This window comes from Paramisgurnus dabryanus, chromosome 9 (assembly GCF_030506205.2).
Source record: "Paramisgurnus dabryanus chromosome 9, PD_genome_1.1, whole genome shotgun sequence".
Classification (NCBI taxonomy): Eukaryota; Metazoa; Chordata; class Actinopteri; order Cypriniformes; family Cobitidae; genus Paramisgurnus; species Paramisgurnus dabryanus.
Genome location: NC_133345.1, coordinates 19,597,383 through 19,610,708, shown reverse-complemented (window position 1 = coordinate 19,610,708; position 13,326 = coordinate 19,597,383). Strand labels below are relative to the sequence as shown.

The 13,326-nt window shown below is 37.8% G+C and overlaps 1 protein-coding gene across 8 annotated transcripts in view; it reads left to right on the top strand.

The window, feature by feature from the left end:
- ryr1b (ryanodine receptor 1b (skeletal)) overlaps positions 1–13,326 on the top strand; it is an 86,249-nt gene that overhangs the window by 22,049 nt on the left and 50,874 nt on the right. For all 8 annotated transcript variants that reach the window (XM_065283013.2, XM_065283017.2, XM_065283016.2 and 5 more), the window contains 24 exons: positions 1,129–1,203; positions 1,315–1,393; positions 1,518–1,630; positions 1,720–1,819; positions 1,913–2,009; positions 3,314–3,388; positions 3,470–3,626; positions 4,229–4,396; positions 4,501–4,622; positions 4,829–5,015; positions 5,827–5,962; positions 8,502–8,597; positions 8,681–8,799; positions 8,883–9,016; positions 9,345–9,586; positions 9,661–9,853; positions 9,948–10,164; positions 10,246–10,350; positions 10,434–10,537; positions 10,626–10,709; positions 10,790–10,949; positions 11,237–11,384; positions 11,465–11,670; positions 12,626–12,800. In XM_065283013.2, coding sequence (XP_065139085.1) covers positions 1,129–1,203; positions 1,315–1,393; positions 1,518–1,630; positions 1,720–1,819; positions 1,913–2,009; positions 3,314–3,388; positions 3,470–3,626; positions 4,229–4,396; positions 4,501–4,622; positions 4,829–5,015; positions 5,827–5,962; positions 8,502–8,597; positions 8,681–8,799; positions 8,883–9,016; positions 9,345–9,586; positions 9,661–9,853; positions 9,948–10,164; positions 10,246–10,350; positions 10,434–10,537; positions 10,626–10,709; positions 10,790–10,949; positions 11,237–11,384; positions 11,465–11,670; positions 12,626–12,800 — 3,292 coding nt within the window. The remainder of the gene's footprint in view (positions 1–1,128; positions 1,204–1,314; positions 1,394–1,517; positions 1,631–1,719; positions 1,820–1,912; positions 2,010–3,313; positions 3,389–3,469; positions 3,627–4,228; positions 4,397–4,500; positions 4,623–4,828; positions 5,016–5,826; positions 5,963–8,501; positions 8,598–8,680; positions 8,800–8,882; positions 9,017–9,344; positions 9,587–9,660; positions 9,854–9,947; positions 10,165–10,245; positions 10,351–10,433; positions 10,538–10,625; positions 10,710–10,789; positions 10,950–11,236; positions 11,385–11,464; positions 11,671–12,625; positions 12,801–13,326) is intronic.

The window sequence follows — 13,326 nt, the reverse complement described above, 5'->3', positions numbered from 1 at the left end:
CTTTTACGCCCGCGGCCGGCGCATGTTTTCAATTGTTTCCAATGGAAGCTCTGCGTTTTTCAAATAAGCCAGTGCTCGGCGGATTTTATGCGCTCTGCGCTGAGCGTCGAGAGTTGAAAGAGATTCAGCTTTGGGTGAAAAGCTCCGCTCGTCAGTACCTACACGGCCGTCCAATCACAGTGGAGGAGAGGCGGGACAAGTATCACACCAACCAACCGGCTCTCAGCTCAAGTGTAAAAGCTACCAAACCGCTCTGCTGAAGAAAGCTGGCGCTCAGCTGAATAAAACAGCTGGCATCCGTGTCCTCCAGGCGTTTTCAGCCGCATTTAAAAGTTTTGGTGTGCACAACCCCTAACAATGCTTTTGGGAAACGCACCCATATGTTGCATATGTTGAAGCTTGAAAACACATCCCGGCCAGCAGAAGACTCCGGGGCGGATCCACAACGGAGCTGCCGACTTCGACGTGGATCTGGGGCAGATCCGGCCCGTAGTAGTCTGCTGTCTGGGATCTTAATCTGATGTATTTAAATAAAAAAGTGTGACCAATATATTATTGAGCATTTTTGTGTTCATAGTAGAGGGACGCTTGTACTTGAGGGTGAATAAATGACAGCATCGTTTTTGTTTTTTGAGTGAACTAACCTTTTAAGTTTTGTTGTTTTGTGCTCTCTCCCTGTCTCTCACTTCTGTCATTTTACTCATTCTGTGTATGAGACTATCATTACGGTAGACAAAACTGACTAATAGCAACAATAATTGTGTTTTCTTGCTTTTAAACTTTACTGGATGTTCACAAAGGTAAGCCGTCCTCAGGATGTGTCTGTAGTCCTAATGGCGGCCGAATGTAAATCCACCTGGTTTGGTGTGACTTCCTTCAGTCCTTGTTTCTATCTGTAACACTTCCTGTGAATGTGAACGGATGTGAAGAACTCTTTATTTTCTCCTGTCATAACACCTCGAGGTTTTTCCTATTTTTATGTCTCTCCTCATGTAAACAAGGTGAAGCTCGATCCTCTCCTATGTACAGTGTAACATGTTTCATCCAACATCAAGTCAGTTTCTCCTAACTACTCGCAGCACGATTTAGGAGAATTTGCTAAACTTTACGTTCTCTTTTGTATCTCAGTCATCTCAAGGAGGGGCTCACCGAACGCTGCTCTATGGTCACGCCATCCTCCTAAGACACAGTCACTCTGGCATGGTGAGATACAACATTTACTGCATTCAAATTGCTAGCACTAATTTTAAAAAGGACCTATAAAATACAAGGCAAGGTTTAGTGTAAAGAGTCGTACTTTCATTTTAATTACAGTATCTCAGCTGTCTGACCACATCACGCTCACTCACAGACAAGCTGGCTTTTGATGTGGGCCTACAGGAGGATTCTACAGGTACGTACTCATTCCTAAAAATATTCCTACAAATACAATACTCACTGGCTGACTGCATATATGGTAAACATGTATGCTAGCATATATTGGCCAGATTCTGTAATGTGTTGCTCTGTATGCTCAGGTGAAGCATGCTGGTGGACCATCCATCCTGCATCTAAACAGAGGTCAGAGGGTGAGAAGGTCAGAGTAGGAGATGACCTGATCCTGGTTAGCGTATCGTCAGAGAGATACTTGGTAATATTTTATGAATCATAAGTTAGTAATAATAATAATGTCAGACTGCTCGTTCCATGAAGACGGCTGATATCTGATTTTTTTTTCAGCATCTGTCATACGCCAGCGGAGATCTGATGGTAGATGCGTCCTTCATGCAGACGTTATGGAACATGAATCCTATCTTGTCAGGCTGTGAGCTGGCAGAAGGTAAGTAATTAGAAACAAATAAAGATTTTCCATTCAACAAAACAAACATTTAAACGCTCAATGACTGTTTTCCCTTTTTGCTGTTCTTCTCAGGGTACTTAACTGGAGGTCATGTCTTAAGATTGTTTCATGGTCACATGGATGAGTGTTTGGCTATATCAACACCTGATCAAGGAGAGGAACAGCGCAAGTAAGACAGGAAACTCTTTTTTTGTGATTCTTGTTACTCTAGTTTTGTGATATATAGTTCAGTAACACTTTACAATATGGTCGCATTTCAACCGTAAAAATTCAAATTACTTACCCTTAAGTTGTTCAAAACTTGTATACATTTCTTTGTTCTGCTGAATACAAAGGATAATATTTTATAGAATGTTTGTAATCAAGCAGATCTGGGGCACCATTGACTTCCATAGTAGGAATAAACAATACTTTGGAAGTGAATGGTGCCCCAGATCTGTTTTGTTATTGACATTTTGCAGAATATCTTCATTTGTGTTTAAACAGGTTTGGAACTACTTGAGAGTAAGTAAATAATAATAATTTTTTTTTTTTCTCTGTGAAATATCCCTTTAATGCATTTACATCCAGTCTTACGCGGATTATGCTTAATAAACTGAAAACATGTGGGGTCATGTAAACACGTAAAATGGTTTTCTTTTATCGGGGAAAGCCTATAAACAAATAGTTTTTTGCTCATTACCCCGATTTCGTGTGGCATGTAAACACCTTTACAGGCTTTCAGCCTGCGAGAAACCTGACAAATCTCCAAGTCCCATGTAAACGCAGTTGTCTGCATAGCTGGTTTATTGATTTACATGTAAACGCATGAAAACGGTTTTCTTTAATAAGCAGATTTTTGCTAGTTATCCTCTTATTCTGTGCATGTAAATGCACTCATTAACTAACAATACATTCAATACATTTATTAATTTAGTTTATTATTTAACTATTGATTCGTAGCAGTTATTAATTTTTCTTAATTTCTGAAGTTCATTGTTTATTAATGTTACTTAAGGCATTTAATAACGTTAAAGCCCGGAGTATATTTAGTTTTTTACATATATGCAAGCGTACATGCACAGCCTTGCAAAGCATAGTTTTTGACTCGTACACACTCGTACACAGGCGTTCGACTCGTGTGCATTGCAACAAAAATGCGATGCATCTCTTGGGCTACATACTTCATTCTTCTGTACACGCATGCACGACCTACGTGTACAAAGTACTTTAATGATAAAATTTGCATCTGTATGCGGCCCCTCAAGTATGCATAAAAACTTACCTATATTTCTAGCTTAACCAATACAAGCTTATTGTAAAATGTTACCTATGTTTTTTTTTTATTTGTTTTTTTATAAATGCCATTTAAAAGTGTTATAAAATCAATTCATATAGGCCTATACAGTGCATAGATTTTTTTAATGTGTCAAGTGTCCAAATATACGGGGTGCAAACTGTACAAACACCATATCTTATTGTCTTTCTCCATAGGATTGCACAATATGAAGGAGGGGCGGTATGTAGTCAGGCCCGATCTTTGTGGAGACTTGAGCCTTTGAGAATAGGGTGAGACATCTTCACCTTACTCCGCTTTATTACCTGTGATTTTGTTAGATTGTGATTTTAACAAGTGTTGTTTTTCTATAGTTGGAGCGGTAGCCATATGAAGTGGGGCCAGCCTTTCCGCATACGTCACATTACAACGGGTCGGTACGTGTGTCTGGATGAGGAAAAGGGTCTTATGGTTTTGGATCCGGAGAAAGCCAACACCAAACTGTCTGCCTTTTGTTTTCGTGCATCCAAGGTCTGTATGAATATGAAATCCCAGCATTACAAAAATGTATCGCCTGCTTTTTCTTTGATACCTTTCTTACTTGAGTGTAGGTTAGATGCGCAGTGCCATTCATTATGAATTTTTTTTTAATTATTTTCTATTTAATGTAGGTTTTTTAATGTCGTTTTTTTATAAATATAATATTTATAAAAGTTATCAATATAACACAATAATTGAATAAATATAATATTTATAAAAAGTTATCAATATAACGCAATAATTTAATAATATTCTAAATATATATATATATATATATATATATATATATATATATTTCTTTTTTTTTATTGCAAATTTGTCAACCAGATATAATTTCTTACATGTAATTTTAGATTTGTAATTTTGCATTCTGGTTGCTCTGTCTATTTAAATACAATTAAAATTCTGGAATTCAATTGAAACATAAATAGTCAATTAAATTCTGAAAGTTGAATTACCCGGTTATATAATATTTAAATTAAGTGCATTTGGGCAATCAGTTAATCTCCTAAAACCTTTTCTACTCTTTTTTATCTTTTCTTTGTGTTTGTCATGTCATCTTCCTGCTATTGTGTGTTGTTCATGGAGAGTAGGAGAAAGTTGAAGGGGCTCAAAAGAAGCGAGATGTAGAAGGAATGGGTGTTCCTGAGATCAAATATGGAGAGTCCATGTGCTTTGTGCAGCATCAGTCCACTGGGCTGTGGCTCACATATGCTGCTCTAGACGCCAAAGCGGCCCGTCTGGGAACAATGAAGAGAAGGGTAAAAAGCCATATTACAAACCATCTGATGCAAACGGATAAACCTGATTTCAAACTTTTAACCTTATTTGTTTTCGTCTTACGAACCATATGTCTTTATCCTAGGCCATTTTACATCAAGAGGGTCATATGGATGATGCGCTGACTATGTCTCGCTCCCAGACAGAGGAATCTCAGGCTGCTCGGATGATCTATAGCACCACTGGCCTTTTTACACAGTTTATCAAGTAAGATTATACCACATAATATGCATTCATTAAAGCTATATATTATGATGAATCAAATAGTATTGAATATAAATGACTTTTCATTATATAAAGCAAAATTGATAGTATCAGAGTAATCAATAGTCCTTTCATTTGTGTGTGTGTGTGTGTGTGTGTGTGTGTGTGTGTGTGTGTGCATGTGTCATCTTTTCTCTCTTGTACCTCAGAGGTCTGGACTCTCTGAGTGGGAAGAACAAATCTCCCGGCCCAGTGTCCCTGCCACTGGACGGAGTGATTCTGTCCCTGCAGGATCTAATCCACTACTTCCGGCCTCCGGAGGAGGAGCTGGAACACGAGGAGAAACAGACCAAGCTGCGCTCTCTACGCAACCGACAGAACCTCTTCCAAGAGGAGGTACGTGTTTGTGTTTGTGCCTGTTTGCCTGACAGCCACACTGTAAAAGATTCCTTGTTGCACTTACATTTTTTATTTTATTAAAATTATAATTCATTTCAACTTTCTTGACTAGTGAGGAATTGCTGTAAATTATATAAATAAAGTCGAATGAGCTTAAAGGGATAGTTCACCCACAAATAAAAATTCTTAATTTTAAGTTGATTATACTTAAAAATGTAAAGAGCACCAATGGTACAATTTTACATTTTTTTTGGTGTGTAAGTGTGTATTAATAAATGTTAACGATATGCAAAAGGTACAAACCCCAATGTAAACAATGACGCGAGTTATCGTCTCCAACTTAAATAGACTACAACAAACACATGGATTGTATGCAACAGTTTACTTCCTGGGATTGGTGATGTAGTCAAGGCCAACATTATCATAATTCCACCCGCTTCGGACTTACAGCCTGTAACTCCTGTTAGCATTGCAATGTGACTGAATCTTTCAAACATGGTAAGGAGCATCACATTTCCTGCTGACGTCAGAGGTATTCAAGCCAATCACAATGTACAGATTAGCTGGCCAATCAGGGACACAGATCTTTTCAAATCCATGTGTTTCAGGAAGAGGGTGAAATCTGGAGCTACAAAAATTTATGATATGTGGAAAATAATGTGTTTTTTAACCATAAACCACGCAAACACATTGTATTATACCAAATAACGTTAGAAAAAATAGGTGCTCTTTAAGTGCAACAAGGAGTTTTGCAGTGCAGAAAATCATCCTTAATTCCTATTTACCTAATGTTTATTTGGTGTAATAGGGGATGATCACCATCGTGCTGGATTGTATCGATCGCCTGAATGTCTACAACACTGCCGCACACTTCTCTGAGTTTGCAGGAGAGGAGGCGGCTGAATCTTGGAAGGAGATTGTCAATCTGCTTTATGAACTGCTTGGTGAGACCGTCATAACAGATAATTATCCACCAAAACATCCCAACCATGTTTCATATTCTGTACTTTGTACCTTAATGCAGGGGTTTTCAAACTTTTTGTGTGTGTGGACCACTATTTGTAATCAAGAATTTTCGCGGACCACCTCATAATACTCATAATAAAATATGTCTACACAAAGTCCTGAATTTATCTGCACTTCAAAATAGGCTTACTAGCACTAAAACTATAACTGGTCATCACATCAGTACAACAGATTCTTAAAACATATTCTTAAAAATATATATTTTTCTTAATAAAATATATTTTTCTTAATAAAATATATTCTTTTATATTTTATTTTGCCTTTACACGGACCACCTGAAGTACCATCACGGACCACAGTTTGGGAATGGCCGCCTTAATGTACCTGTACCTTGATACACTGTCAGAAAAAAATGGTATAAAAGCTGTCACTCGGACGCTACCCTTTAAAAGTTCCTAATATGTACCATTTAATTGAGGTAATATGCACCCTTTAGGTACAAAGATGTACTTTTTTGAAAGGGTACAGCCCCAGTGACAGGTTTTGCACCTTTTGTCTGACAGTGCACAGTAATGGTATTATCTACTGATACCACAGAACTGAATAATCAGCATTCATTCTCGTACCATGGACTAACATGTTAAGGGACAAGTTCGGTATTTTACACTTAAAGCCCTGTTTTCAGATTGTTTATGATGAAATAGAACGGTTTTGACTGAAATTTCGACATATGCAGCTGCCCCGAGAATTTTCGGGTGTTTGTTGTTTTTCACCTCCCACCTCTACAATGGGTGTATAGGTGCGCAGGAACAATCCTTCCTAAAATGCATTAAACTTTCGTTTACAAAGATGTGAAACTCACCGAGTGGTCAGGGGTGTTCACTGATATCCTCACACAAAAATCGCTGCAAACGATGCTTTCCAACAGGTGTTCGTTGTAAACTTGTGGACCTATTTTTTTAAACGCCTCACACCTGTACATTCTTCCGTTGAGAGCTTGAATAATAGACACTCCAGCCCAGGTGGTGGCGATAATCCGCCATTGCCAATTACAAGAATAGAAACAAAGTTCCCGGCGCGGAGTAATACCTTACCTCACAGCACATCTAATACAAGTCAATGGAGTTGGGAAAAACTACGATAAAACCTGTTGGAATGCGTCTTTTGCAGCGATTTTTGTGTGAGCATATCAGTGAACACCCCTGACAAATCGGTGAGTTTCACGTCTTTTAAATGAAAGTTTAATGCATTTTAGGAAGGTCTTGTGCACCTATAAAGCCATTATAGAGGTGGGAGGTGATACAAGAAACACCCGAAAATTCAGCATCATATGTCCAAATTTCAGTCAAAACTGTTCTATTTCATCATAAACAAACTGAAAACAGGGCTTAATGTGTAAAATACCGTACTTGTCCTTTAAAGGATTAGTCAATTTTCTTAAAAAAATCCAGATCATTTACTCACCACCATGTCATCCAAAATGTTGATGTCTTTCTTTGTTCATTCGTGAAGAAATCATGTTTTTTGAGGAAAACATTCCAGGATTTTTCTCATTTTAATGGAATTTAATGGACACCAACAGAAACACTTAACAGTTTTTTTCAACTGAGTTTCAAAGGACTCCAAACTATCCCAAACGAGGCATAAGGGTCTTATCTAGCGAAACGATTGTCATTTTTGACAAGAAAGATAAAAAATATGCCCTTTTAAACCACTACTTCTCTTCTTCCCCGGCTGTGAGCCAGCGCGACCTCACGTTATTGCGTAGTGACGTAGAAAGGTCACGTGTTACATATATGAAACGCGCATTTGCGGACCATTTTAAACAATAAACTGACACAAATACATTAATTAGTATCATTCCACATACAACAATGTCGGAACGGTCCTCTTTCTCCACACTTGTAAACACTGGGGCATAGTTTTGCATACATCATCCGTGACCTCTTGACGTGATGACGTTTTGCGTGAGGTCGCGCTGGCGCATCACAGGACCGGATATAGACGAGAAGTTGTTTTTATTTTTCTTGTCAAAAATGACAATCGTTTTGCTAGATAAGACCCTTATGCCTCGTTTGGGATCGTTTAGAGTCTTTTGAAACTCCTTTGAAAAAAACTATTAAGTGTTGAGTTAAATGTTGGGCTCTATTAAAGTCCATTAAAATGAGAAAAATCCTGGAATGTTTTCCTCAAAAAACATAATTTCCTCTCGACTGAACAAAGAAAGACATCAACATTTTGGATGACGTGGTGGTGAGTAAATTATCTGGATTTATTTTAAGAAAATGGACTAATCCTTTAATCCTAACATCCTTTACCCTAGATATCATTGTGGTACCATGGTACATGTCGAGGTCATTACCAAAATTCTTGTCTACAGTGTCTAGAGTGTATTTGTTTCATTTTGGGATAGAAAGTAAGAAAGTGTTAATGTTATTTAGTATTTTCCTTGATTATGTGCAATGAATTGACTAAACAATAGAATGTGTCTTTGAATGCATCTGTGTGTTTTTGCAGCTTCTTTGATCAGAGGAAACCGTTCTAACTGTGCTTTGTTCTGTGATAACCTGGACTGGCTGGTCAGTAAACTGGATCGTCTGGAAGCTTCTTCAGGTATACACCTTCACACAAAACACTATCGAGAGCTAAGAAGGACGCTTTCTTTTGTGTCTTATCTTTTTCTTGTCCATCTCCAGGCATTCTCGAGGTGTTGTACTGTGTTTTGATTGAAAGTCCTGAAGTCTTGAACATCATCCAGGAGAACCACATCAAGTCTATCATTTCTCTCTTAGACAAACATGGTCGAAACCATAAGGTCTGTTATGCGATAAATAACATTTATTTTCTCATTTATTTACTCATTGAACATCTCACCCTCTTCTTCTTGTATGTGGTCAGGTTTTAGATGTACTGTGCTCTCTCTGTGTATGTAACGGTGTGGCTGTGAGGTCCAATCAGAACCTCATCACAGAAAATTTGCTGCCGGGTCGTGACCTCCTGCTTCAGACTAACATTGTCAACTATGTATCAAGGTAATGTTTTAACAGATGAGATCTGCCATTCATTTTTTATTCCTAAAGATGTACTGAATAGAAATATGTGACCTTGCCTTTGAAAACCCAACTAAAATATTTATTTATGATTATTTCTTTTCTACATAAAATCATACTATATAATGTAAAAAAAAGTATGGCATTGATATCTTTAATATTGACTGAGTAAGGCCATGTCAAAGTCTAAAATTTATCAAACTTTAATGCTCCTAAATCTCATGATTTGATTTTAAGACTTGGATTTCACAGGTAGGGCGAAACTTGTTTGAAAAAAGATTCGTAACATGTCCTCACGCTCTCTTTACAGTCTAAGGCCAAATATCTTCTTGGGCACCTGTGAAGGTTCCACCCAGTACAAAAAATGGTATTTTGAGGTTATGGTGGACCACGTAGAGGCGTTTGTGACACCGCAGGCGACCCATCTGCGTGTGGGCTGGGGCATGACTGAGGGCTACAGTCCATACCCAGGAGGAGGAGAGGGCTGGGGTGGCAATGGTGTGGGTGATGACCTCTACTCTTATGGATTTGATGGCCTTCACCTGTGGTCAGGTAAATGTGGTGACCCGTGGGGATTCTCTACACAGCGGTGGATTTGAATGTTTACACATGTTTGTTCCTTTTAGGTCACGTGTCACGTCAGGTGGCTGCACCCAGCCAGCACATCCTGGCGGCTGATGATGTCGTGAGCTGCTGTCTGGATCTGAGCGTGCCCAGCATCTCTTTCCGTATCAATGGTCATCCGGTCCAGGGGATGTTTGAGAACTTCAACCTTGATGGCTTGTTCTTCCCTGTCATTAGCTTCTCTGCTGGAGCGAAGTAAATAGTGTTGATGTTAATTGATTTGTATTGCGACATCCTTTATATATGAATCATCTCTCATTGTTGACAAGCGTTTCTTGTCAATCCCCAGAGCTCGCTTTCTTTTGGGTGGACGTCATGGTGATTTTAAGTTCCTGCCGCCTCCCGGTTACGCACCTTGCTACGAAGCTCTTCTCCCCAAAGACAGAATGCGTATCGAACCCATTAAAGAGTATAAGCATGACTTCAATGGAGTCCGAAACCTATTGGGTCCCACACAGTCCCTCACGCACACCTCATTTACTCCCTGCCCTGTTGACACTGCCCAGGTAAACCGACTCACGATTTCTTTTGCTTGCCAACAAAGCTTTTATCCAGAAATCAATAAAGGTATTTTCCTTAATTTGTAGATCGTGCTACCTCCTCATTTGGAGCGCATCAGAGAAAAGCTTGCAGAAAACATTCACGAGCTTTGGGCTGTGACCCGTATTGAACAGGGCTGGACCTATGGAATTGTGAGTCTGTTTTGGACACACACGATTTCATAAATATATAAAAATAATGCATACTAAGTTGTTATTCGAATTTACTCTATCAGTTCAGGGATGATAATAAGAAGTTACACCCATGCCTGGTGGATTTCCAGAGTCTTCCTGAACCTGAGAGGAACTATAATCTTCAGATGTCTGGAGAGACCCTAAAGTGATTATGTTTTAAATCTAAACATTTGTTTATCTGCTGTCATGTCTTACAATCTCAGTTTCCTTTAAATGCTTTCTTCTTCCTCCAGAACCCTCTTAGCTCTTGGTTGCCATGTAGGCATGGGAGATGAGAAAGCAGAGGAGAACCTAAAGAAGATTAAATTGCCTAAAACGTATGTACACCTCAGGCACATGTTACTTTATGGTTTTTGAAAATGTATAACCATTTAGTATTTGCTTTGCTTTTTCCCAGGTATGTGATGAGCAGTGGATACAAGCCAGCTCCTCTAGACCTCAGTCATGTCAAACTGACGCCCAACCAGAACCAGCTGGTGGAGAAGCTGGCAGAAAATGGGCACAATGTTTGGGCGCGGGACAGAGTGAGACAGGGCTGGACCTACAGCATTGTGCAGGTAGATTTTGATTTGGTCTTAAAGGGATAGTTCACCCAAAAATAAAAATGTTGTCATCATTTACTCACTCTCATGTTGTTAAACGTGTATACATTTCTTTATTCTGATAAATAAAAGAAAACATTTTGAAAAGTGTTTATAACTAAACCAATCAGTGGCCCCATTGACTTCCATTGTATTTTTTTCTTACTGTGGAAGTCAATGGGGCCTCTGAAAGTAAATTATGACATTTGTGAATAAAAGTGCTGTATGTCTGGTGTAATTCTTGCACGTTTTCTGACACTCAGGACATCATGAATAAGCGTAACCCTCGTCTGGTGCCATACAACCTGCTGGACGAGAGAACCAAAAAAACCAACAGAGACAGCGTGAACAACGCTGTACGCACTCTGATTGGTTATGGATACAACATTGAACCCCCAGATCAGGAGAGCAGTAAGTCTCAGTTTTAGCTTTCCTGAACATCAACAAAGAAAATCTTGTTTAAGCTATCCTTAATTGTATTTTTCTCTTAGGTGGTCAAGGTGTTGACAACACACGTGGAGATAAAGTGCGTATCTTCAGGGCTGAGAAGCAGTATGCTGTTACATCAGGAAAATGGTATTTTGAGTTTGAGGCTGTAACCACAGGAGAGATGAGGGTGGGTTGGGCCCGACCAAACGTCCGTGCCGACATTGAACTTGGTTCTGACGAGTTGGCCTACGTCTTTAATGGAAACAGGGTCAGTGGCGTCATATTCATATCCGGTTATGTTGTTGTTTCTTATCTTTTTGGAATCTCTTTTTAGTAGGGTTGTCAAAAGATTAATCATGAATAATCGCATACAAAATAAAAGTTTGTGTTTTTAAAATACTTTTGTGTGTGTTGTGTGTAATTACAATGTATATATATAAACACACACATAATCAAAAAATATTTTATGTATATATTTTTACATTTATATATAAAATACAATATATCAACAAAAAAAAAACAAAAAAAAAAAAAAAAAAATATATATATATATATATATATGTAAATGTTTCTTGAATACATACATGCATGTGTGTGTATTTATATACAAAATAATTACAAACAGTGCACACACATTTATTATGCAAAAACAAACCTTTATTTTGTATGCGATTCATCTTTTGACAGCCCTACTTTTTAGCTACACTGCAAAAAATGACTTTCTTACTTAGTATTTTTGTCTTGTTTTCAGTAGAAATATCTAAAAATTCTTAAATCAAGATGTATTTTCTTGATGAGCAAAATGACCTTAGAAAATAAGTCTAGTTTTTAGACAAAAAATATACAATTTAAGTAAATTTGTGCTTAAAACAAGCAAAAATATTAGAGAGAAAATTTTACTTGAATTAAGTGTTTAAGAAAAAAGAAATCTTATTTCACAATTTTTTTTCTCACCCCATTGGCAGATAATTTTGCTTGTTTTAAGGACAATTTCACTTAAATTGTATATTATTTGTCTTAAAACTAGACTTATTTACCTAGGTCGTTTTGCTCATCAAGAAAAAACATCTTAATTTAAGAATTTATTGATATTTCTACTGAAAACAAGACAAAAATACTAAGTTAGAAAGTCATTTTTTGCAGTGTACCTTTTTTATTGCTGATAAATCATTTAAAATTGTTGCAATAAATGCTAAATTATTCTCCTATTTTCTGTCCCACAGGCCCAGCGATGGCACATCGGAAATGATCCATTTGGGCGTCAGTGGCAGCCGGGTGATGTGGTGGGCTGTATGATAGATTTGACTGAAATGAACATCATGTTCACTCTGAACGGAGAGATGCTGATCAGTGATTCTGGATCTGACATGGCCTTCAAAGACATTGAGATCGGAGATGGTGAGGATTTGTCCTATAAAGTGGGTTTAGGAGGTTATCACAAAGTTCAGTATATTTTGAGACAAAATTTTATTAAGCTTTGCTCTTGCTATTTAGCCAATCGGGAAAGTGTGCAGTTATTTTTGGTTGAGTCTCGGGAGGATTAGTTTCCAGGACACAGATCAATCCTAGTCTTGGATTTGAAATGCTGTTTAATGGAAAATTTACCCCTGATGGTTGTTTTTGAAGTTTATTTGTGTTTTAAAAAGTGCTTTAAGCTATTAAAGTAACAGTTCTCTTCAAAGTGAATTTTATCATTATTTACTCACTAACAATTGTTGTTTTATACAGAAAGGGAGCTTTATATTTGTACTATTGTGCATATAATCTCAGTCAAGACAAATGTTTCCAGTTTACATCTAAAAATTACTTTATAGTGACAAAAACTGTTTTTAGGACACGATAAACATTTTCCAATTTAAAAATTTGTCACCACTTCTTATATGGGTCACAGTCTTTGCCCCCCCCCCCATTCACCTTTATTATA